At 34.1% G+C, this 27,048-nt stretch overlaps 1 protein-coding gene across 1 annotated transcript in view; it reads right to left on the bottom strand.

Annotated features, from left to right (window-relative positions):
• DYNC2H1 (dynein cytoplasmic 2 heavy chain 1) overlaps positions 1-27,048 on the bottom strand; it is a gene marked incomplete at both ends in the record, with an annotated part of 168,631 nt that overhangs the window by 131,450 nt on the left and 10,133 nt on the right. Inside the window, 29 exons of the mRNA XM_084290865.1 lie at positions 995-1,124; positions 1,484-1,691; positions 2,034-2,298; positions 2,955-3,154; positions 6,046-6,161; positions 7,009-7,232; positions 7,394-7,576; positions 7,762-7,944; positions 8,485-8,687; positions 9,391-9,541; positions 10,512-10,631; positions 10,720-10,832; positions 11,018-11,135; positions 11,224-11,356; positions 12,113-12,495; positions 12,715-12,885; positions 13,213-13,327; positions 13,420-13,575; positions 14,360-14,565; positions 15,284-15,433; positions 18,811-18,938; positions 20,107-20,222; positions 21,576-21,703; positions 22,166-22,394; positions 22,483-22,622; positions 24,722-24,820; positions 24,931-25,083; positions 25,903-25,998; positions 26,659-26,854. Of these exons, the coding sequence (XP_084146991.1) occupies positions 995-1,124; positions 1,484-1,691; positions 2,034-2,298; positions 2,955-3,154; positions 6,046-6,161; positions 7,009-7,232; positions 7,394-7,576; positions 7,762-7,944; positions 8,485-8,687; positions 9,391-9,541; positions 10,512-10,631; positions 10,720-10,832; positions 11,018-11,135; positions 11,224-11,356; positions 12,113-12,495; positions 12,715-12,885; positions 13,213-13,327; positions 13,420-13,575; positions 14,360-14,565; positions 15,284-15,433; positions 18,811-18,938; positions 20,107-20,222; positions 21,576-21,703; positions 22,166-22,394; positions 22,483-22,622; positions 24,722-24,820; positions 24,931-25,083; positions 25,903-25,998; positions 26,659-26,854 (4,813 nt within the window). The remainder of the gene's footprint in view (positions 1-994; positions 1,125-1,483; positions 1,692-2,033; positions 2,299-2,954; positions 3,155-6,045; positions 6,162-7,008; positions 7,233-7,393; positions 7,577-7,761; positions 7,945-8,484; positions 8,688-9,390; positions 9,542-10,511; positions 10,632-10,719; positions 10,833-11,017; positions 11,136-11,223; positions 11,357-12,112; positions 12,496-12,714; positions 12,886-13,212; positions 13,328-13,419; positions 13,576-14,359; positions 14,566-15,283; positions 15,434-18,810; positions 18,939-20,106; positions 20,223-21,575; positions 21,704-22,165; positions 22,395-22,482; positions 22,623-24,721; positions 24,821-24,930; positions 25,084-25,902; positions 25,999-26,658; positions 26,855-27,048) is intronic.

The raw sequence follows: 27,048 nt of genomic DNA, 5'->3' as shown, positions 1-27,048 counted from the left end.
AACCTAGAGGGAAAGTAGTATTTAAAAAACAACAGGACCATCTATGTTCCCTAAGATGACATAATGCAGGTGTCCCAAATGCCAGATTACTGGCTACAACAGTGGGGATTTCTCCTTAATAATATCGTGTGCACCATAAAACGTTTGATCAATACAAATAAAACTCCTTAATATGAAGGGGAGGCAGTGAAGGATCTAGACTCTTCAGAAAAAAATATAGCACATACAGAACAATTATCCTGGTGCATGTCCTCGCATCACAGAATCCAGATAATGTACAAGGTTTTGGACAAAATCAAATTAAATACACCCTTAATGAAAATCCTTGTTTACACTGTAATTGCAAATTACCTTCTGCCTATTAAAACCTCTTCCAGTCAAAGTTTTGAGTAGAATTTTAGAGAGCTGATGTTATATACTTAAATGCAGGACAGGTTCTTGGGAGCTGTGAAGATACAGCATTCTGAACAATCAGACTACTTTTTTAGATATCCCTCTATCAACCTTTTTAGGTGTCTAACTTTATATTGTCCCCTAATCCATAGCTATGCAATGTTTCAAATTTCAGGTTTTGTTGTTGTTGTTGTTGTTGTTGTTGTGACAGACAAGTTTAGAAAAAAATTCTTTAAGATTTTTCTTTTTTTTAGTTTAGACATTCATATCTTTCATATATTTGAAAACATACAAATAAAAGTCCGATGCAGAAATTTGAAGACAGATATTTAAGTTTCACAGGAATAGATGAATTTAACCAGTTAAAGTTGTATTAAACATTTCAAAAAATTAAATACGACAACCAGGTGTTAGAAACTCACAGAGACTAGAATGGTTACAGTACTAATCTTATTAAGAAAACAGCCAGCAAAAAAGCACTGTTGTGTTTGTTTTTTTTTAACTTTAAATTTAAGAATATGAATGATCTTGTCAGCATTAAACTTCATAGATGTATCACCTTAACAGAAGCTGAAAAATGATCAAGCATTCAGTTACCAACCTGCTTCACAACCCAGTTTAAAGCCTTTTCAAAATAGTCTCCAATCCAGTTTTCAAGATTGTATCTGTATTCTTCATGCTGACTTCTTAGCCAAGACTTTATGAGAGAATTAAGATCTATATCTTCATCACTAAATCCAAGCAAAAAAGGAAGATTCAAACAAACACAGTATTTCCACATCTTCACATAGACAAGTTCAAATGTAACAACAAAATTCCAGGAAAAGTTCAGGAAAGGAAAACTTCCAACCAATATTTTGGGTTTCCAAGGGTCACACACAGTGTTTCTCATTCGACAAGTATGATTTATTAGCCAAAATGTTTTAACAGCACAGCTTAGAAGGGGCATGCAACCTAAAACAAATTCTCCCAGTGATTTGCTTTTAAGTGCACAGGAGTAATTCAATTATTCCATACTGTTTAGACTACCTTTCTATAAAATTTAAGAATATTTGTTTACTTTAAGAGTATGCAATACTCTGTGACTTACCTTAGAAAGATCATTCCCATTCGAGATATTGTAGCAGGAGAAGCACAGCTAAGATCATGAGTCTCAAATATAAAGTTGACATTTGAGCCAAACTGAATTCTTTCCCCACTAGGCATAGTCAACAATTTGTTGTCATCCAAAACAGAATTCAAGGATTCAATCCATTCAGGATCAATATCACCATCACAAATTATCCATGAAGTAGTATCTATTTCCAGACACAAAAATAAAATATCAAACCCAAGTAAAATTCTTAGGGAATACTGCCCTGGCTATTCTAACATTATTTCTTACTCTTCCTTCATTATAACTTTAAGCTCTTTAAAGATATTCCTCACATTACCTTCTAATGTCTAATTTTGCTTTCTTGTCATAAAAGCTAGAAAGTGCACACCAGTGTCTGTTCTCCAGTACAACTGTCACCAAAAGTTTTACTTAATTTACAACATCCACAAATTATTAATAACATATTGTAAAAATTTAACTGAAAATAAACAAACAATTTCAGTAAATTAAGCACAATGATCCATATACTCCCTCATAAACATACCTCGGGGTTCTCGTACCACTTGTCGAGCACTATTTGTGAGCACACCATCAGACCACTCCCTTGTATCCACATCAATATGGCCTAGCAACTGATGACGAGGCATAGCTTTTGGATTCATAGTATACTGTTTCACTACTTTGCCGATTTTACCAAGTGCTGTCTTTAACATCCGCCAAAGTGTTGATTTACCTGCACCACTTGGACCTACAATAACTACACCCATTCTTTGACGTAGTTGTTCATATAATTCCAAAGCCTTCTTGATCTAGATAATAAAAGAAATAAAGGTTATGTAAAGTAGCATAGCTAAACCAATCCCATACTTTTTTCATGTTTTTCCAGTATATTTTGCAGTCACTTTCTTTCTGTAATCTTGAAATAATAGGTATTCATGGGCGTAGTTCAAATTCTGATACCTAAAAGCAGCAAGAAACTTACTTTGAACATTAGAAGCATTTCACTGAATTACTAATATGAAAATATCAGCACTCTTTGGATACTAATTTTTCCTGAAAAAAAAAAAAACTTTCACAAAACTTTAGCTAGCTTGAAATAAATAGATAAATAAATATAGCTGAGATAAAGAAATGATTGATAAAAAAAATGTTCACATATTTAATTCTTTCACTGTCCAAAACATTCATAGGAATTTCTACATGGCTTGAACAAAACTGTGTATCACATGTTCACATCTTTAAGTTTTCTTGCACTGTTTTTCATTCAGTTACACAACAAATCTCATTCTTCAGCCATACAGATCTGATTTATACAGATAAAAACAATTTAACTTTCAGTTATTCTTTTTGCTTTTTTTAAATAAAAGATTTCATTCAAAAGTAGAAAGAAATGAAACAAATGTAATACTCATTAGTCCTAATTCTGAATAACTAGTTTTGTTTTGCTGTTGTGGTTGATGTTTACCTGAGTGCTTATAATTTCCAGGTGTGCTTCTTCAAAGACTTGTTTCAAAGCTGTAGTTAACTTGACATACTCCACATCTTTGAAGTCAATGCCAGGGAAGACATCTTTAACCAGTGCATCAAATCGTGCACAGTCTGCAAACGTAAGCTTTGACATGGTATTAAGCCGCAAAGCTTGAACCACCATGCGACTTTCATTAACTGGAAATAAAAAGAAATAAATCAGATTAATTTAAACAGCTTTTTGTTTGTTTGTTTGCTTTCAACATATCAGTGTCTGAACCCGTACAGCTAACACACTGAAGGCAAAATCACAGCGGAGACTACAATCCAGTCTTTGTAACACTCTACATGAAAGTTAAATGAGTGACTGCCACACTGTAAGCATCATAAGTATCATATGCTGACAAGTGCATTCTGTGCAGACAGGAGATGGTTATGATACCGCCTAGATATTACGTAATAGCATAATAATTAAAGCAGCACTAAAAACAGCAGTGCACAATAGCCTACTTGTTAAAGGATTCATGTAAGAAATGAAAGACCTGGATTTTAGATCTTCCTCTGCCAGAGGCAGTTTGAAGTCACATCTCTCAAGTGCATCCTAATTATCTACAAATACTCCAGAACTGAACACTCTCCACAACTCCTCTCAAATCTGAAGTACCATGGACATGTAAATGTTTTGGGACTAGAAGAACAGCCACAAGAAAGCTTTATTCTGCCAGAAAAATAACAATTTTCATAACAGGAAAGGCACAGGGCTCTCACCTCTGTTTTTTGCTTTTCTAATGAAATTACTTTCTTGTGTAAAATGTCTCTTTGTAGAGAGTGGGATTAGAAAATACAGGTGAAAGTCACCCTTTGTTTCTGCCCTCCTGAAAGCATGATTGCCCTAAAGAAAGAATGCACTCTAACCTAAACTCAACCCAAGGGACAGAAAGTGTCTGTTCCCTAATATCCCTTTCCTCTGTGTCTTTCCCCAAAATGTTCCGGAAATAGGCAAATTTTCTTAAGTTCTTAATGTCAAGATTTTTTTTATTTATCACAGTATTTAGAAAATTTGCCTATAGAAATATTTGCAATTAAAATGTTGTCCAGGATGAAGAAGCTTGAACTTCCAAATCCTGGAAGAATATACTAGTTCTCAGACTCCAGAACATTTTGGGGAAAGACAGCAAAGCAAGCAGTACAAAATTTAAGCAATGCTTAAGGGCATGGCCAAGATTCTGGTATGTTAAATGATTCTGGCTGAACAACACAAGTAAACATAAAGAAAAAGGAAATTCCATTTGACAGAAATACTTTAAGTTTCTGAAGCAAAGATATGAAATTAAACAAAAAAAATCTGGGTCTATATCATAAACAAAATCTATCCAATTTGCCTCTCATGGAGATTATTGAAAATTATAACTTAAACTAAACAAATTTCAGGAAATTTCACGTTTCTAAACATGAAGCTAAGAAAAAAGTTATAGAAAGGAACATTGATAAAAATGTATCCTAAAACACATCATTGGTAATCCTTTAGCAGATCCAAGCTGAAGTCAATTACAAATTGTTTACCACGCACTGTCAAACTAGTTGTCATGGCAAGATTTGTAAATCAAAGCTGTCTAAAAACTACTAGTATAGGCTGGACAAACATCCTCAGTAAATTTGCAGATTACACCAAGTTAGGTGCGTGTGTTGATCTGCTCGAAAGTAGGAAGGCTCTGCAGGAGCATCTGGATAGGCTGCACCAATGGGCTGAGGCCAACTGTATGAAGTTCAACAAGGCCAAGTGCCGGGTCCTGCACCTGGGGCGCAATAACCCCAAGCAGAGCTACAGGCTGGGAGATGAGTGGTTGGAAAGTTGCCTGGCGGAGAAGGACCTGGGAGTGATGGTTGATAGTTGGCTGAATATGAGCCAGCAGTGTGCTCAGGTGGCCAAGAAGGCCAACAGCATCCTGGCTTGCATAAGAAACAGTGTGGCCAGCAGGGCTAGATTGTCCCCCTGTACTCAGCTCTGGTGAAGCTACACCTCGAGTACCGTATTCAGTTTTGGGCCCCTCACTACAAGAAGGACATCGAGGTGCTTGAGCGAGTCCAGAGAAGGGCAACAAAGCTGGTGAGAGGTCTGGAGAACAAGTCTTATGAGGAGTGGCCAAGGAAGTTGGGGTTGTTCAGCCTGGAGGAAGCTCAGGGGCGACTTTATCGCTCTCTACAGGTACCTTAAAGGAGGCTGTAGCAAGGTGGGGGTTGGTCTCTTCTCCCACGTGCCTGGTGACAGGACAAGGGGGAATAGGCTACAGTTACACCAGGGGAGGTTTGATATTAGGAAGAACTTCTTTACTGAAAAGGTTGTTAGGCATTGGAATGGGCTGCCCAGGGAAGTGGTTGAGTCACCATCCCTGGAGGTCTTTAAAAGACGTTCAGATGTAGCGCTTAGTGATATGGTTTAGTGGAGGACTATGGTTTAGTGTTAGGTCAGAGGTTGGACTAGGTGATCTTGGAGGTCTCTTCCAACCTAGATGATTCTGTGATTCTGTAAAATGCTCATCCACCTTACATTCTTAATTACCACACATTTAACACCCAAACAACAATAAATAACAAAAAATCTAAAAAATATACAATGTTACAGTCTAATCCAATACTTTCTGCTATTTCTATCTGTCCTTGTATCTACTACTGTCTACCAATCTGCACCCAAGTAATATGATCCTTGTTTTTTGCCATGTGACAATTACAGCTAACCTCAAATAAAATCAGAATGGTCCGATGACTGATGAATAACGACAGCATCAGAGGATCAACACTCCTGACCTAAGCAAAGTGAAAACAATAGTTTCTGAGAATTGTTTAGAATCATCCCAGAAAAAAAAATTATCTAACTATATCCTTCACAAATGAAAGCTCAATCTAGAATATGACATCAGTCTTTTGTAATCTCCTGACAAAGAAAGACTTTCATAGGTGTTTTTTTCCTTGCTAAATACCTTCTAGATCCAAGCCATGACTTCTCAAAACTTCAGTGATCAAGTAAGATATAGAGAGTGGTATCTGTACAACATCCTAAATAATTGTAAGTTTGACATGGTCAATCTTACTTTCTTGCTTTACTTCACTTTTCTTCAGCTGACGAAGAAGACTGCCACAGCCTCTCAGAACAGTCTTCAGTGCTCGTAAACCCCAATCATAGTGCTGCTGTGGTGTCAGAAGCTCCCTAAATTTAAAAACATAAATGTTGTAACAATCATTAGGCAACAGCACTGGAATATTTTCTTTTATGGCCAATTACTATGCTCACAACATGGTTTTGGGCAAAAGAAAAATAAATGAATATCTGTTGCACTATCTGTAATGCATTTCAGAGATATACATATAAGTAATGTTACCCTAAAATCTTCAGAGAGAGCATATCTAGCAGCTAATGTATTATTATCTCTAGCAGCATTAACTAAAACCTCCAGTAGTTTATAAATTTCTTCTCTCTAATGTGCATACTTATAACCAAATAGTCACTTGCATTTCAACTACTTCAATAATCAAAATACACAACACTTAATCATGCAGTCATGTGTTTATATTCATATTTCATGAGGGCAATAGGGAATCAGTACTTTATCACCTTGAGATTTTTATGCATTGAGATTTTAATGCTATTTAAAAGTCCATTTAAAATGCTATTTTCGTACCTTAATTCCCAATATATTGCAATATTTTTATTCTAAAAGTCTTTTAAAGTAGTAGCTACAGAGCTTTGCACGGAACACCACTCAGATTTAAGGGCTGTATTGAAAGTAAAAGTTCATATGATTCCAAACCTGCACTTTTATGGCTAGCTTTGTTTTTGACACATAGCTTTCCACAATTTCTAAGTCATAAAATATTACAGAAAATTAAAATAAATTATGTGTAGATTGTATCCCTACAGTCATGATTTGGCATATACTAGACAGAGAAGAAACAGCATTTCAGGAAAATACCCATAACGACTGATGCAAAAATAAAAGCAGTATGGAACAGAACTACAAACATGCTAAGAAAAAAAATAAATAAAACATGCTTACCTTGCTAGATTAAAAATAGCCACTAATTTTCTACCAAGTGTTTTAGCATCCTTAAAGCCCTCTGAATACAAAATCACTTCTGCTATGAGTTCGTTGTCTGGATGAGTCATAGCTACTGGCCTAAAAAGTTGTTTGAGGTTATCAGGCAGTTTTTGTCTTCCTCCATAACCTTTTCCAGCAGGATTCATAGTGATAAAAATTCCAGAATTATGATCCATTTCAACCTGGCATTAGACATGCAAATGTAGTAGTATATTGTCACAAGAAAGCATTGAGAAATGTTGGGTGTACTATGTTTAGTTACGCTAGCCATCTTTAGGTTAGTAGAGACCCAGTTCCTTAAAGACTGTTTTTAAAAGAAAACAATAAGTAAGTTTTGATGTACCTTTTTGCCAAGCAATTCACATGAAGGACTATGTTTCTTCAAGGCATGTTGAATTGTCTGAATCTGCATGGATACTGCAGATAGTACAGCTTCTTCAAGTCTATTGAATTCATCAAAACAGCCCCAGGCTCCACACTTCACTAAACCCACAAATATGCGCCCCATTGACTTCACATCAATGCCCTTAAAATTAAAAAGAATACTATTAAAATTTAAATAACAAAAAAATAATAGAAGACTGTTCTCCCAACTATTAAAAAAAAAGAGTCAAAAGGAACCTGACAAATTATTATTTTTAGAATGTAATATTGTACTATGAAGTAAGTGAATAGATATCCATTTACTAAATCATGCAGGACTATATTCACCTCATCACAATTAAAGACTAATACTTGTCTTCCAAGAAGTCCACCCAAGGCCTTTACTGATTCTGTCTTTCCAGTTCCAGCTGGACCATAAGGATTTCCTCCAAGGCCCATCTTCATGGCCTGAGTAAGAGTTAGGTAACATTTATCTGTCAAAGGTGTATAAACAAGTTTTGGGGAATTACCCTGCAGAAACAAAAAAAAATATATGGATTGGAGCACAGAAATTAGTTAAGATGTAATTTCATTAATTTAATCCGTTAAAAAAATAATTTGAAAACAGATAAACAGATAGCACAGTTGCCAAGATTATCTCTAAGTATATGCATTTGTTCACAGTTATGAAGTTCTCTGAAGTTCTCCTGACATTATATAAAATGTCAAAGCATTATGCTTTTTTTTTTTTTTTTTTTTTTTTAAGAATTACAGAAAGTGTATTTAAAAGAGGATGAAAAATGGGTCAAATCAAATGTATCTATGTATCTGCACTTTAAACAAAGTAACAAGCATATTAGAAAGTATTTACATGATATTGTATTGGAGATGCTTTTCACACCACCATTACATTTACCCCATCAATATCAAGAGCTAAAAATGGACACTATGGACACAACAAAGTTGAAACAAATATGGCAACAGTTGGAAGGCAACTAGCAGCATGTGTGAAATGAGAAAGTTTGTGGTACCTATTTAAAAGCCACCAAACAAAAATTAAGAATACCACACCTGATATTCGTAAGTATATTGGAGTTCAGCATCTACCATCTGTACATAACATTTTTGGTCTTTCATATAAAATCTCAGCTGTTTTTTCCAAGCCCAGTCTTCAGCACTGTGAACCTGAGCTTGATTTAGCTGCTTCACCAAATCAATGTTATGAATAATATCAAGAATCAAAGCTTTCAGCTTGAGCTCAAGGATCCCCGATTCTGCCAACAACCACAAAAAAAGGAAAAAAAAATCATAACAGTGTACTAAGGAAGATACATTAGGCATTCTCAAGTGCATTGGGCTGCTTTCTATTACCAACTGATTTTATTCAGATCTTGTTTCAATTATACATAGACAGATTATTTATCAGCATAAAATGAGATCCTGACAGAAGAAGAGAATCATCATATGACTTCAATTGATAGACAGGTGACTATCCTAATCCACATGATTTTTGTCTGCCTCTATGCTCAACAGAGATAGAAGCTTTTCCAGAAAGCAGTTTATTCCAGAAGTGTTTTCAGCTATGTCCTCTTTAGTAACGAGTGAGCACAATCTGTTAAGTGATATGCTGAGGCTCTGAAAACTGATGCATTTGAGCCTTCACCTCAGAAGAGTAGGATTGCAGAAAGGAGAGAAGGAGCACTCTCTGTATAAACAGATATATTAATTTTTCTATTTAGCTGATATATATATATTCATTTTTATTATATAAATTAACTACATTAGCAAATATGAAAAAGCTCCAAGATAGTTTTTCATCTAAATGAAAATCCATTGTTTGCTGAAATATTAAATACATTAATCTTGGCAAAAATAGATGGGTAACTTGTAATTTCCTGTTTAAATAAACAGGATGCTAAATGCTAATGAACTATAAAGCCATTATCAGGTATTATATATTAGAGATCATTTTTGTACCTGTATTGCCACTATCTTCCATACTAGTATCAATGCTAGTATAATGTTCCAGTTTAGCCATGAGTTCTAACTCTAATTGTTGCAGATTGTGGTCTTTGATAGCACTTTCAACATCTTCAGTGAACTGAATTTGCTCCGCCAAGGAAAGAATCTTTCGAAGAAAAAGTTCAAATTATATTTTATAATACAGAAGAAAAAGGAAAAAAGTGTTTCAGTTCACTTATTATTGCTTATTATAAAAATATTATCAATGTTTGAAGTATTTTACCACATTTTTAAATGAAGTGATACATTTGCTATGTTCTTAAGAACAAATACAGCCACCTTTAAAAACTTGACAGAATTTAGCAAAAACTTGCAATGTAATATAATGTAGCAAGTTCCTTAGCTGTTGTACAACACATAGCACCAAAACTGTCAAAAGCTTCAATTCCCAACAACTGATGTGCAATACAGAAACTAACACTTTTTAGGCACACTGAGGCCACAGTCAACAGGCTCAGGAGCACCTCTGACTTCCTGTATTACTGACCAGCTAACACAACTATTTTGTCTTCTGGTTTCTACACACCACTTATGTTTCAAGTACTTTAAGTTCACTGGAAAAACACTGTGAGAGCTATAAAGATTCAGTCAAACTTGGAACTAGAAAGAACTGTATCACAAAATTCCACCAATTATATCAGTTGGAAGATTTGTAACAGTAACTAAGTTACATGTGCTGCTGGTCCAAACTGCATAAAACAAGTCCATTTTCATGACTACTTTTGTTTATACGGGTAATATTTAGAAACTATACTATACTTACACTCAAAAAGTGGTTTCTTTTTAACATTACAACATCTTAGCAGCTCCACATCTAACTATGATCAAGATTTACATAAAATTTAATAAATTGGATGTTAAATCAAGTGCCATGTAAAGGACTTCAGAATTTCAAATGTTTACAGAAGAATTGTAAGAAGGAATATTTTAAAGAATTTCTCTATATGAATAAATAGAATTTGGTATTTTTTTGAGTTTTCCTCCAAATCCATATGTATACTTCCTTATAAGCCTTCAAAAATAACTTATTTGGCATATCTAAGACTACACAATGGTGCTATTGGATCATCTACTACCTGGGAAGGAAAGAGCGATGGATCAATTGAACTTTGTGATTTTTTTCCAGCATCAATACAGTCAAGTAACATTTTTTTTAGGGTCTCCTTCATCTCCAAAGCCAAACCATTTAGCCACACCTGAGAAAAAGATAAAGAAAGCTCTAGTTACATAACAAATTAACTTCTCAAAGATTCCTGGAAATATACCTGGATCAAATTTTCTTACCTCCACATCACTTGACAGAAGAACTTTATTTCTAAGTGGCACAGTTTCTCCTTCTACTGACTTCATGGCAACTATGTATTTAAATTCTTCATCAAAGCTCACACTATTAATGCCTATTAATTAGAAAATGGCAATGAAGTCATATATCATTAAGGTCTTAAACATTAATTCCTTAATGTCTAATAGCAGAAAGGGGGAAAAAAATCTGCAAGAGATTAGTTTTGAAGAAACTTATAGTTTTTTGAAGAAACTTATTTCTAAATAAGTGCATTTCACAAATGAAGAGTAATTGCATTACCAGCAAAAAGTTTCTTGAGATGAGACTGGATAACCGAAGGATTCATGGATTGTCCTAAAATTTCTAATAAATCATCATCTCCAATGAAGTAGAATCTTGGAAAAGCTGAGCGCTTTTCCTGTATAAAAACAAAAGATTTTTTGTTGCTGTTGATTTAAATTCAAACTTACTTTCTTTGCAGAAAACTTTATTAATGTGAGCTTTACCTCCAAAAACTCATTCAAAGATCTCTGACACCTCTGAAGCTGGTCAAGCAGGGCGATTAAGGTACTTCTTAATCCTGTCCGGGCATTCAGTGATATTATTCTATTATCCCTTTTGATATCTGACATAACAGATCTTGACAGAAAAAAAAAAGAAAAATAAAAAGATTAATTCATAAAACTACCAGTTTTACATTCAGTTTTAATCTGAATAGAGTATGCACAGAATTATTTAATAAAAATTAAAACAAAGGTAAGCTGTACAAATATCTGACACATAACTTTCAGTTTTCACCATCTATTATGAAACACTTCAGAATTTACATCAATGTAAACAACTGTTTTTTGTTAAAATATCTCCATCCAAAACCAAGAAAATTAAATGTTTGACTTTTTTCTCGTTCTATGAAGTCATTTTAACTCAGAACAGGTAATGGTACATATCTTTTTACATTTCTAAAATCTCTTCCTTACTTATCTTCACGAGTTGTTCAGAACAAATAAGCTTTCTGTTTCACCTATTTCGCCCATCTGTGTACTTTCTTAGCAAATAAAGAAAACATTTATTTTCAGCAAGAAATGATTCTTGAAAAACAATTTACATCACTTCTGCTTCATTTCACAAGGCTAATCTTTTGTTTGCTTGTTCAAGATCTTTGATGTTTCACGCAATTCCCTTATATGTGAAGCCTATACTCCACTAAACAAAATCTGTCTTACCCTTTCTGTTCAGACTTACGCACTGTCATGCATCTATACCTCCTGAATTTGTCCCTGAATTTCTTCGCCATATATATTACAGATGTTCCTTATATTTTCACCATGAAGAACACTGTAGCCTGCATAGTGCAAAAGATACTGTAGAAAATGAGCTGCATTGCATATGACTAACCTAAAGTCTTCATCAACTCTGTTAAAACGAGCCTGTTCTTTGGGTAGAGCTCCACGACCAAATATGGGTTCTAAATACACCCATTTCCTCTGAATTAGGTTTAAATTCTGCAAAAACTCATCCAAATCAGCCATTTTTTTCTCCCAGATGGACACTTTATCTTCAAAACCTTTATAATATGGAGAATCCTTGAGGGACTGTAAAAGACAGCGATGATCTCCAACTTGGTTGACTATGTCTTTCCAGTCCTTAATAAGCCTGATAGTCTTGCCTTGGCTATCTTCATAATCTGTTAAGGTAAAGACAGCTCCAACTCCCCAGAGTTCAAGTTCACGTAATGCTTCTCTGATTGTAACTTCTCCTTGTGCCCGACAATTCAAATCCTATTTATAAGCACAAATACATTTAATTTTAAACTACAGAGCTTGCAATAAACTTGTCATTCAAAAATAAAGGATAAATTCTATTTCTACAATAAGAGAAAAATATAAATATGCATACAGAACAAGATATTCCATGAAAAGATGCTGTTGCATTTACAAAAGACCACTAGATAAAATTTAAATTAAAAATACAGCGCCTTTACACGTCATTATTCCTACCTTAAGTTCCATTGCTTTTTCTATAATGGCATCAGTCACTTTAAGCAGATCTCCAAACAGCAACCCCTCAAGTGTAGTACCTCGTGGAAGACCCAAAATGCGAAAGAGATCCAGCCAATGGTCTGGAGAAAGATGCTCTCCTCTAATGTATTTTAGGATTGGAATTATCATCTATGGGAAAAAATCATATGTAAATCTGTCTTGTGTTTATGCAAATTGTTAATTTTATTCTCATTCAGTAACCATTCTTCAACTAAAGCACTTCTTTTTTACCCTTCCAATTCCTAGGTTTAATTTTTATGAATTTGCTCAAGAAAACTCACTGTAAAATGTGTGCTCATGTAAATTGTAATCCTCATAGTAAAGAATTTCTTTTTTATCTAATTCAAACCTCTAAGTTTAAAGCTTTTAATGAGCAACACGATGAAGTATGCTACCCAATAATACAAGAATATTTTTATTACTTTTTTATATACTTTTTTATAGCTAGCATCTTACCTTATATCTGTCCACTTCTTTTTGCAGCTTTACTGTCATTACAGTATGTTCTCCCATCTTCCTAATTTTTTCATTCCAGTTAAACAAAAATTCTTCAAATAGGTATGTTTTACTCCTGCATTAAAATCAAATACAGAAACAGTCATAATAACACAGCATTATAACCACACATAAGCGTCCATGAAAAATAAAGTAGCAAGATTATACCTAAAAGTTATCCAGTCTTCTTTGGCTTTCTCGTCCAAACCTTGATAAAACTCCTCATACAAAGCCCAGATTCCTGCACAACTCTTAATATCCTGACATACAACATTTGACAATGAGAAGTCAGGCTCTTCCAATTTAAAATGATGGCATTCTTCACTGAATAAAAAAATAATTGCAACATACACTATGTTATTCCATTATACATGTTTATAAAGCAATAATAGGGATAACCTTCTTACACAGCAACCTTTTATATATTCACAATTATTTTCCATAAAATTTCATTTCTTTATTTATGAAATGAATTACTTTGTGTCCCCCACAAAAAGGTTAAAATAAAATGAGTTTGAATGGATTGTTTCTTCCTTTTAGGTAGAAAGAACATGCTAATTTTATTTTCTACATATTTAAATACCAAGCTAAGAACTGAAATAGAAAACTTTGTCCACTCAGGATATCCAATGATGAACTTACTGAAAAGTAGGCAGTCAGAGGAAAAAATCTTTCCTTTTGCACAACAGTCTAGTGGTTAAGACACTTGCTCAAGAAATGAGACAGGTGGGCTCTAGCCCACTGAAGTTATAAGTGGACTGAAGCAATAACTCCCCCTTCTTGGACCAATATGGCAAACCTTCTCTTGGTGAGAAGCTCAAAAGTCAGAATCCACCCTTTACTTTACACATTCCTTTAACTGGAAGCCTACTAAACTTCTCAATCTTTTCATTTCAAAAAAAAAAAAAAAAACTTCAGCTCAAGAAATTCCTGTTATATAACAAACAAACAGAACCCTAGAAAAAAAGAACATAAACATGTAATAAGAAAAAAAAATCAATTACCTATATCATTTGTTGTGACAAAATTTAGATAATATTTTCTGAGATACAATTACTGCAAAAGATCCACACGTTAATAAATAGCATATACAGGGAAATAAACATACATGAGTTTTTCCTTTGTGGTTTCAAGTTCATCAAATTCTTTCTTTTTTTCCTTTATGATCTGAGCACTTTTCTCAAGCGTATCATGATCACCTGTTTCAATGACATCATCATTTGGCTTTAGTTGATCCCAACGAGCTTTAAATTTTTCCAGATCTTGGAGGTATATATTAATATGTGACATCACATTTCCCTTCATAATTTCGATCTGTAAAGCAAGTGTTAAAATTGAATTCCTTCAATGGGTCTGAACTACATGAAGTATCCAATCAAAATCAAAGTAATCGCATTGTTTCAATTTCTTTTTAATACTCTAAGAAATAGGTCAGCTTTATTCTTCTGGTTTTGTTTCAAAAAAGTGGTACTTTTTATGCTGGTATTTAAGAACTATGTATTTGGCCTATACTGCCTATTTAGCCTGAGCACACAAAAACTGCTGTATTTCTATCACATATTGGTATCTTCAGTAATACAACAAATGAGTTCAGTGGTATGCCAATGGACTGGCACTTACAGGGCTGCACACAGTTTATCCAAGTTGTGGGAATAAAAGTAAAAATAAAATAAAAAAACACCTAACATCAGTACTAAAAGCATGATTAAATAATAGATGTTAGTTTTTAACTGTTATTCTGTTTTCTTCAGTTAACCATTGCATTCACTAAGCCATCTCTGTCTTTAGGTAGCTCTTTGAGACAGAAGGACAGAGTAACATTCACTTTTGCATCGGTTCTATAGAAATTTCACATAGCTATTGTTTAAACAGTATTCTTCCCATAAGGCTGACACCCAAGTCATTAATGTTGGTGTAAACACTGAACTGAGAATATTTATGGATTTTATATAATTCAAGAAAAAGTATTTCTCCAAACTTATTTACTCTAAGTTCAGCATTTTTACATAAAATACTAAACTTTCATTGTTACCTGCTCTGTTATCATAAGCTGGTGGCTTTCCATCATTAATTCAAATTTATCCCATGTAGCTCTCAGGTTACTGATGGTGTCCAAACCTGCCCCAGCCACAGTTCGCAAAAGTTTGTTTTTATCTTCAGCTTCTTGAAACAGGAGAAAAACCTAAATTCAAATGGATTAAAAATACATAGGTGTACACATAAAAATTCAGTAAAATCTGTTTAGCCAAACAATGAATAAAAACATAAGAATCATGGATTGTGTACACCCAGATTATTTGTCTAAATGCATCTGATTTTTAATACTGTTTATATAATAACAGTAAAGCACTAGGAAAATGGTATCCAATGTATTTAAAGAAAATCTTGATCCTGAGACATGATACACAGAAGTAAGTGCTTACCATGAAACAGATAAATGCTGTTTATTTTTTTGCAGATATCCTATCAACCAGATTCAAGAGCAGTATCAGAGCAACAGAAATTCAGTAAATATATACATGTACTGGGTCTGGCTGAGGAGTTAATTTTTGCCATGGCAGCTGTATGGTGCTATAGTTTAGATTTGTGAGCAAAACAATACACTTAACAAGCTAATGTTTCATCTATTGCTGAACAGTGTTTGAACAGCATCAAGGCATTTTCTGGTTCTAACTCTGCCTCCCCAGTGAATGTATTTGGGGTGTACACAAGGTGGTTGAGAAGGGACACAAGCAGGCAGATGACACAAACTAAACCAATAATATTCCATACCATATAACATCCTGCTCAGCAGTAAGAGGGCAGCTGGGAAGTTAGGGAGGTTAGTTATCTTTTATATGGGAACTGGTTGGGCACTGCTCTACCCAAGAGAGGTGGTGAGTGATTGCCTTTGCATCACTTCTTTCTTTCTGCTTCCACTTTTCCTTTATTAACTGTTTTGATTTCAATCCACGTGTTTTCTTGTTTTTACTCCTCCTTTCCTCTTTCCTCATCCCAGTGGGTTGGGGGAGAAGTAAACGAACAGTGAGTGGATTGTGTGTTGTTTAGCTGCCTACCAAAGTTAACCTACAACAATTTGGAAGAACAAAAAGCTAGAATGGAGACACTTTGAATAAACAGATACTATCTTCATATAAAAGAGGGATTTTTTTTTCTCTGATAATAGAAAATAAAAAATCAATTCTTTTTCCACATGATAAGAGCCAACCAAATTTAAAGAACAAAAATTAAACTTTTAAAAGTTGGAAGAAAATTAAATGAATGCATAGTTTTTTTATATATTTTCCAAAATGTTCTGTTATAACTGCTTTCCGTTAAAAATTAAGTGGTGACAACAGGCCCTAATGCTAAGGGTCAATACTGTTTCATAAATTACAGAAAATTAATTCTCTTCAATATCCAACAGTTCTCCCTGAGAGCTGCTATAAAATCAAAATACTTACACTCAACTTAACGCAGACTTCACTGAGTTAAGTAACATCCAAAAGGTCAAACTGCATCCAAGATAAAGATTGGGCTAAAATTATATGTCAGTATATGGACTAGTTAAGTAGGCATAAAAATCTCATTATTGCTAATGAAGATCATTGAAATCAAGACTGCCTCATTTAATGACAGAGGTTGGCCGCACTACCTGAGATTCCCTACTCTATCCCATCTGCTTTAAAGTTGCTGCCACAACAGTTATGGGTATTCCATATGTCTCCCAGCCACGTATGGAACCCTCAGATATGCCAGGACATCCTCAAAACAGTAGGCACCTACATGTATGTCTGAACAACTGCTCTTAATGGCGCTAATAAATCAATTTGGGAAATCAACCACAAGGTGTCTATTTTAAGGTGAAATGGATTGCTCTCTACAAATGGATTGGCTGCATTTGCCAGGGACTTGATTCAGTTTTGCATATACACATTTAGGGCCATTTGAGATACCCAAGAACACCTGCGTGGCCTCCAGCTCTAACTATAGAAAGGTAAAGCCTCCAAGTGCTCTTCTGTTATGTCAGCCAGTCTAGCGCAGATATTGAATACACATCTCAAGTAACTCTTAAAAATGTACCTGTGGACAACTAAACCAGGGTTCCACGATGTGCATTATGTGCATGCACTATGACCACAAGCACAGAGACACCCACATTCAAGATGCATTAATTTAGAACTGAATTCTATTACGGACATACATTGTGCAGTTGGGAAGTGCAAATATGGCAAAATTGTGGAATTCTACAAGAGTTTTTTAAAGGCATCAGTAAGGGTATGGATAAAGGAGATTAAAATCATATTGGATTTCCAAAAATCTGGTAACACAATCCCTCTCCAAAGGCATTTAAGGAAACACATTAATCTCAACATGAGAGAAAAGGTCCACCCACAGGTAAATAATTGGGTAAAAGATAGAAAGCAGAGATGGGAGGAAATGGGTAGTTCCTGTGATTGAAAAAAATTGTCCAGTGTTGGACTGCTCCAAGTGTTTATGAGTTGAAAAAAGACACATTAGTAAAATTATAATGTTTATTGATGACGACTGTGTTATTCAAGGCATTAAACCAGTACACGTGAAGAACAGGAAAATGATCTTAGAAGAAATAGTGACTGACAATATCAGTGACAATATCATGAAGTGATACATATATGAAAAAGCAATCCTAATTTCACATAGTCAAGTTGTGTTCTGAGTTAACGCCTGTGCAAGATTGATATCTTCGGTCTATGACAGGCAGTTTTAAAAAACACCAGCTTACTCTGACCAGTAGGAAGTAAATCAAATTTTAGGAGTCAGTAAGGAACAAAAAAAAAAAAAGAATAAAAGATATAATATTGTTATATCATCATATAAATCTATGGTTGTCTGCATCTTACAAGCTGTGCAAAACTCTTCTGGTGCCACACAAAAATATTATGGCAAAACTGGGAAAGGCATACCAAAGAGTAACAAGGATGATCAAAGCTATGAATATACTTATGTTTAAGATGAGATATACTAAAACTCTTCCATCTAGATAACAGATGGCTAATACAGTATACAACAAAGAACAATACAATTGTGTGTCCTGAAAAGTAAGAATATGGAATCATTGCTCCGCATCTCTTCTAATGTAAGACATGAATGGTATAAAGTTAACAGATGTCAGGTGAAAAAAAAATAATAATAAAAGGAGGTGTCATGTATTAGGGTGACCAACCTACACTTTTTCAGGGGATATTTTGGATGTAAAGGGTGCGTTTGCTATCAAGAGGAGACTAGGTAAGGCTGTGGAAGAGAAATCCTGAGTGTTACTATACAGAGAGGAACCACATAAAGCTCTAAAACACTCTGGTTAAGGGCTAGAAGTCTGGGAATGCATCATATACGCTGTCCTGATTTTGTATTTTTTCCCTACATAGTCACTTTATTCTATTGCCCCAGACAAAATACTGTGCTATATGGACCACCGCCCTGACCCTATAATGCCACTGCATGTTCTAAACTAGTTATATTAAATATAACTTTCCAGACCAGAAACCAACTACATTTTTTGGTAGTTTTTGTATTGGATATGATAAAATAGGATCTTACCCCTCCTTTTTGTTCATGTAGCTTTAAATATTTTAGGTTGTCTTCTGATATTTCCTCTACAGTCTGAGGTCTAACCACTAGGGTTTCCATGGCATCAGTAAGAAATGAAGAAACATCGTGTAGGTGAGCTATATAAAGAAAGGTGGAACATGAAGTTATTATGTAAAAAATACTTGTAGTAATAAATATCAGTCAGACAAATGTACTGTGATACAACACTATCATAATTTATGATATTGCACACAAGGTATTAATTTTAAAAATTGCTGACCCCAATATTACATGCTGCTTCAACAAAGATTGCATGTTTGTGCTTACACATAGATTTTTAAATTTAATCCACTACTTTCAGAGTATGATTTATAATGTAAGTATCAGTCTCTTCTGAGAATTAAACATTAAGACCCAGTGCATTTATTTGTACACTTTCAAAATATGCATGTCTTTTCATGGCAAAAAGAGAAAAACACGTGAAAATTGTTTTTGATTTGGGAGTTTTGGTTTGTTTTAAAAGAAATTAACTAAATAAAGCACCTTGCATTAAACAGTGAAAAGATTCACAAACAAAAGCCTGACTGAGCTATAACATTGCATTTTCCTAACAGCAAAGGCACAGCATCTAGCAAGGAAATGCACAATTGCAGGAAATAATGCATCTTCCAGGAAACAATTCAACTTCTAGGCTACGGAACTAATTCACTCTCTGCATGACCCCTGTTCTAAGTTTCCTGTGCTGATTGGTACATTGAAAGCATAAAACACTGGTATTGCTCATCATCTGTACCCAGACCACAAAAAAATGGGGAAATATTTTGCACTCTTCGATACTCTGCATTTTGATAATCTAACTGACAAGTAATTTTACAGAATAAGCCTAGGTTATTTAAGACTCCTGGTGAGGTATTTAAATTTTTAAAAGAAAAAACAAATGTTGTTTTTGAATGCAACATTTTGCGGTGCTTACTTCAATTAAATTCAAACAACTAAGAAATTATTCTCCACATAAAAGAAACAATCAAAAGAATATCCATATGTATCCTGTTTATTCTGTTAACATCTGGAACAGATGCTGTCAAAACAAGCGAATGGAATAGATGCATATGGATACCAAAGGGTCTGAGATTAGGCATGTAGTGAAAAATTATTGAGAGATTATTTTTATTCCACTGTGATTTCTGCAATTCACTACGTTCAAGAATAAAATATTTCTAAAATAAGAAAGTATTTAATAAATACAGTAACACTAATGCCCACATCAGAAATTAAAAACAACTACTATTCATCGAAGTTATTTACCTTGTATAGATTTTCTCAAAGAAATGACAAGAACATCGTAGAACTTCTGGATAAAATCATCAATTGCAGTTTTCACAGGGTTGCAATTAACAGTTAAACAATCTATCTTGATGGTGCTTCAAGACAAAAGATTTAAAAAGTAGCAAATGTTCAGAAGTATATATATATATGTCTCAACAGCTCTAATATCAATGCATGTCTACAGCTTACCCTGATTTTACAGCCTAATGAGAAAAAAAATCCCACATAATTCTACAAGTAAAAGTTGCAGCTTATTGGACAAATAATTGTGTTACTCATAATACTGAAAGGCATATTAACCGTTAGGCATATACACCCAATTTTACAGAGACTAAGGTCTAATGCTTCAATCTTCCAAATAGTTAGAAAATCACTTGATTTTATATAATTAATGTCACTAAATTCAAAAGGGCTATTTTTATACTGGAAAAGGAAAAGGAAAAGGAAAAGGAAAAGGAAAAGGAAAAGGAAAAGGAAAAGGAAAAGGAAAAGGAAAAGGAAAAGGAAAAGGAAAAGGAAAAGGAAAAGGAAAAGGAAAAGGAAAAGGAAAAGGAAAAGGAAAAGGAAAAGGAAAAGGAAAAGGAAAAGGAAAAGGAAAAGGAAAAGGAAAAGGAAAAGGAAAAGGAAAAGGAAAAGGAAAAGGAAAAGGAAAAGGAAAAGGACAAAGCAGAAGACTAAAGGACACTATCAAAGTGTAAGTGTACCTTACTTTATACTTTCCTGAGTATCCTGCCTCAACACCAATTATTTTTTGTCTCATGCCACTGTGTAGCCATATGTGTTTTCTGGCTATAAGATCCATCACCTGATTTCTCTTCTACTCACCCTGTCTATCCTCAAATGTGTGGAAATGTTTACTACTGTGAATATAATTTAGCCAGCAAGTTCCACCAGAACATCCACCTGCATGAAACATGACTACTTGCTCTGAACTTGCTTCCCTCCAGTATCATTTGATAACACTAACCATGCAGCACACAGAATCCTGTGTGAATGCATGTAAGAATAAAAGCCTAAGCTAGCCTACCTTACTTGCAGGATTTAATCAAGTGCTTAAATACATTAATTATGTAATGTATAAACATCTGCTAAGTCAGTTTCCAATGGCCACATATACTGTAGGTACACATGACTTAGCTTAAAGAATTGTTAAAATATCCCTGTTTTGCAGTACCACAGAACCAGCCCTGAATTTAGAGGGAGGTTCCTGTCATACCAAAGGAAGTCATTAAAAGCTTTTTGAGAGGGCTCCATGGATAAAAGGGAGTAAGTGTCTAAAAATAAAAACAAAAAACAAAAATCTAAACCTTTAAAAAGTACGACTGAATTTAAAAAACATTTGAAATTCTGTTTGTATCTCTACATAAAAAGAGTATTTCTATTTTATTATTACCTTTATTATCTGATGGAATCTATTATTGAAACAAAGGAACACAGTTGCACTATACCTTGGAAGCCGTTCTGCTTCTTTGCCTCTCACTTTTAATGCTTTGAAGTTTTTTTCCCAGTCTTGTTTGCTAGAAAGATGCGTCATCACCAGAGATTCCATATCTACTTGCCCAATTACAATCCATTCCTTTTCAACATTGTTTTATATTTCATGGAAAAGAAATAATTAGTAGATTAAAAAACTCTGTTTCTCAATAATATTAAAATATTTTAATAATGTTTTCAAGCTGCATTTTCTTTAACCATTATGCTCCTTCAATTACCTACAGATTCACATAATACAAAATCCAGGAGGTACAGAATGGTTTGATGTATCCACTCATTTAAGGAAAACCAAAACACATTTTTAGCAAGGGTAATAAGACTGCTGTAATACAGAAATTTCAATAGGAACTGTATGCATGCTTCAAGCTAGGCATGTGCTTGAGTAGTTGGCTTAATATGGATAGAATTAATAAACTTTTGCTTACATACCATGCAGAAAAGGACAATAATGCACAGGTTTCATTGCTCAGTTACTTCTACAATGTCTGAAGCCTAACAAGATAAAAATCTACAGGAAAAAGTATGGGTCCAATACTGAAAATACCTTGAACTGATTAGAAACTTCTGCCAGCTTTCTGAACAAATCCTCTGCTTTACTAAAAGCAGTCAGAAATCCATTTGCATTTCTTTCAGTCATAACTGTGAAGATAGACTCTTCCTCTGTTTCACTTACTCCCCTAAACTGATTTGGAATGGAGATGAATCTCTTCATTTCTCTGTAATATCTAGCTCGTACTTCTTCAAAAGGAGGTCTGAACTGCAACCGGCCTTGCCTGAAAAGTGGAACAAACAATACAAAAAATAAATACTTGAATACAATTTGAGCCAGAATATTTTATTTTTAGGAAAAAAAAATCTTACTTGAATATTAGATCTATATTTATTTCTGGTAAATTCTCATTAAGTGCTTCTAATCCCATCTGATACTGATGCTCCAGAGCTTTGTAAAGCTGATGATTCCAGTGTTGTCTCCAAGCTTTCATATCACATGATTTGAAACCCTAAAATATAACATTTATTTTGTTATTTTATGTAATCTTTCTCCTCAAACTGTAATTAAGTGAAACTGAGATTGAAGATAGTGATCGTAGTAAAATGCAAAGCAATATTGTGTTTGACTATTAAGAAGATACAGAATGTATTTCAGATGAACATAGGAAAAAAAAAGAAAGGCCTTATCAAAGCAGTCTCTACTTCAGGATAGTACATAGTCTGTACTTCAGGATAAGAACTTCACCAACTTTATTAGTCTATTACAAGATTCTTCACGATTACCCTAAAATAATGGAATTCTGCTAGAAATAAGATGCAAGGATGGCTGAATGAGAGATCTAAATATGTATCACACCTTTTACTTCCCTGTGATATATAAGCTACCTTCTAACCCTGTATTTCAGAAAAAAAAATCTTGTGTGTTTCCACAGATAAGTATTAACTAATAAGTCAATACAAGACTTTTATCTTAAATCAAAATTTCCTTGGAATGTGCTACATTGAACATTCTTATGGAATGTGCAAAGCAGTACCATACACTTAAGTCTGTAAATGGTCACTGGTAAGCCACCCAAGCATTTTCAAAATGGCAATACAAGCCAAAAAAGAAATTGGAAACATCTTTCAATTTAACAGTTTCTCTTATTTATTTGGACAGTAATTTTCAGTCAGGGCTTTGGAGTCAGACTAAGGCTGCTAAGGAAGCCATACATTTAAGGTCTGTCCAGCAATTTGAGACTGCCCAATGGAACTCTTCCAACAGAAGTGTTTCAGAAACAAAGGAAACTTGAAATTGTCTCAATTAAATCTTAAGACAATTATAAATACAGGTTTTAAATAAAAGTGAAAAATTCTAACAAATTGACACCTGTATGACAACAAGGACAATGTAAGGAAGAAACCTACAAAAATAGTAATGTGCCATCATGTACAACGATAATTCAATCAGTTTCTTCTACCTCCTTTCTTCCAATGATGTGTCTACAGAGTTAATACAAACCTGCTTATAATTCTTACATAGATAAATCCAGGCATTTATTCTCCCTATACTACTACATATTCTGTAGATAGAGCCCTGAAAACTTCGTCAGCTAATGCAGAATTTTAACAGCTTGATGGCAACAGTTAAGTATATTAGCAAGGTATAGACAGACGATAATAGCTTGTAATTTTGGATGGTGGGAGCAGGATACACCTGGTTCAGTTTTATCAGTTCTAGTCAAGGATTAAAAAAAAAGAAGTGATTTAACACAGGTTACTTCCATTTTTCATATACCATATAAAAATGCCATACCATATTCTGCAATACTGAAAACATTTTCAAACTGATTTAAGAGCAAATAAAGTATTAATTTCTTAAAAAATAATTTGGATTCAAGATAAAAAATCGCAAATTACATTTCAATGCAAATTACTAAGCATTACTAACCAATAACTGAAGGAAAATACACATACAGATAAAAGTCCATTTACTTATATTATCTGAGAAATGGAAAATTGTATTAAAAAAATACAGTGAAACTACTGCATTTATTTGACTAGCAAATACAATTAAAATGATTCAGATCTGTGTTAGAAAGACCAAGGATACCACAACCACCTAGGATTACAGACCCATTACTGTTGAAGGCACCAGGAAAAATTAAATTGACTAATGATATATCAACATAAAATAGGTGATACTAATATCATTCAGAGTTACTTTGATAATACGATAGTCTTAATCAAAAATTGGCAGTTAATAGATGAACAAGTAATCTTCATTATTTCAGTCAGAAATGCATTTTAATTCTAAATTTTATACATTTATCTTATTCCGCCTGGAGATAGCTGCACCCATTTCTGCATTTCAGCACATGTTGATGGCTCAGATACAACTGTTATACATGACTTAAGGTTCTCCCATTTACTCACCTAAGCCCTGGTACCTGACTAAGTGTTTTTCTTCTCCCATTACTAGCATGACACCAAGAAATATTATCCTGAGTAATGAGCTATTAACTCATTAATAAAAATTAATTAAATCATAGTATGTTTGAGTTTTAAATCTTGATAAGTATTGAAAAATCAGATGTTTGCTGCTTGGAATATGACAATGAAACCCTGCCTGTGACTCGAGGCTTGCAAAACCAGTTCTGAGTTCCTGGAGTCCATCTTTCCAACGCTGCTGCTGCCGGAGTAGATCAATATTCATAAGAGAGATAACCTGTTAAAAGAATTTTAAAGGATAATAAATATGCTCATAACCACATAAATGGAAAAAAAGAGTAAAGTAAGTCTAAAAAACACAATTGTAATTTCACCTGGAAAACATACCTTTTCAATGAAGTTTGTGTGCCACTTTCTCAGTTTCCTGTTTTCAGTGGAAAGTCGCTCAGCAGCAGCTTGGAGTTTTTGGATATAAGCTTCCAGTTCCCTGGGATTATCCCATGTCATTTGAGCTTTTCCTCCAGGACCAGACTTTGAATGCTTGAAAAACACATTTATCAGTAAAAATAATATTTCCGCTGTAAAATTCTACTGACTCAAAAGCAAAAATTACAGCTTTGGGGAGCAACTTTTCATTTGTTTTTTTAATCAATATTATTTTTTGTTGGTTGGTTGTTTTTTTTTTTTTGTTTTTGTTTTTCTAAAAGGTATTTTGCAGTTTAAAGTAGAAAATAGTAACACAAAAGCATTTAAAATTCCACAGCTGGACCCATTCCTAAAAAATACAGCACAGAAATCATGCCAGGCAGAAGACTATATTGCAGCTCAGAACACTTCTGCACGATCACCAGCTTATGTTTTTAATTAAATATTGTGAATATTGTGGCACAATCAGCAGCCCAACCAAGGAAAAAGTTTGGGAAACTTTTCCAGAATGTTTTTGAACCTACAGTTTGGTCTACACCATTTTGTATGAAATAACCCCAACCCCAAACTTCTGTTCTACCTTCAGAAACAAATATATTGTGTTTTGCAAAACGGTTCTCAGGAGCATGCTTCCAACAGTTTTTGCAATGCTTTCTCTTGAGGCATTTTCTTGCCCAATACAGTTTGTGGGAATGTTATAATTTTCCAGCCATTTTCACATCACGGAGTGTTGAAAGAGGTTAGAGTGCTTGAAACTGAAATTCATGATTTCAAAAAGAAAGGCCTGCTGATTTCAACAAATGATAATGAAATGGATGGTGTTGCTTGTATTGGAATACTGTACTTAAAAAGTCCAGTAAAAACACAGAAAAAGCATCACAGAATACGCAGATACCACTGAAATTCCAAATACAAGGAGGGGAATTCTTTCACCTTAATTATCTGTTCAAATGCTAGGGCAGACTGTAACATCATTGGCTTCTGACTCTCAATCATTTGTTGATCAATAGAATTATAAAAATGTGCCACCTGTAAAAATGAACAAATTAAACTTGTAAATAATGTAATCGGTTCTTGTATATCAGTACATTTAACATTCACAGAGTATTTCTGAACATAATGTGAAATTAATGCAACTAAGAATTTAGAATTAACCATAATAGTAAAATGTTTACCAAAATAAAGTACATACTCAGTGGTAATGTCATCATATCTTCTTCTAGTGATGAATTCTAATAGCTAAAAAACCCTACTACTTACATGTCTGCAATTATACCTCACCTTAAGTGCAATGGCTTCAGTCTCTAGTTTATTGCAAGTGGAACAATACCACTGTTTTATGCAAACGTAGGCATCTAGTACCATTTCAGATGCCTTCAAGTATCCATGACATCCTTCATGGACACAATAAAAGACCTAAAACCAACTTATTTCCTTATAAATTGACAGCTGGACTAACAGGGATATCCTACAACTTGCTTCAGCTGCTGATGCATAGACTGCTAATACCTTTTAAAATGCCTAAGGTTTCCAATTGAACACCTGTCAACGATCCAGATGCATGGGTATCTTGTAGGTGCTGTGCCACCTCTGCCCTAGCTGTGCAAACATCTCAGATATCAATGGCATTTTATTTAAAAATAAAACATAGTATCAATGAATTACCTGTTACTACATTAAATATTATACCTGTTTGAGGATGACCGCCTGCTTACAGAACTTTTGTGCAGTGTTTGCAGCTTGCTGTATTTTAGCTGGTATAGCAAAACCAAGTGCTGACAGCTGACGTACTTCTCTTAGGAGAGTCACCAAACGGTCTGAATAGAGTATGTTTAATGTTCCAAAGACATGATCCAACTCCATTACTGGACTATTAGCTTGGATGCTAAGTCAAAATCAAATTAAGCATATTCATGAACACAATTTGATATTGGTCCTTTCTTAGGTGCACTGTATAAAAACCTAATAAACAATTCTAACAAAAAACATCAAATTATCATTAGATTTTACTCCAATTATTTTTTCTACTACAGTAATGCTTCTACCATCATCCTCCTAGGATTCCTTCATAAACACTTC

Source organism: Netta rufina, assembly GCF_964035555.1.
Source record: "Netta rufina genome assembly, chromosome: 1".
Classification (NCBI taxonomy): domain Eukaryota; kingdom Metazoa; phylum Chordata; class Aves; order Anseriformes; family Anatidae; genus Netta; species Netta rufina.
This window is presented reverse-complemented; position numbering and strand designations above follow the sequence as displayed.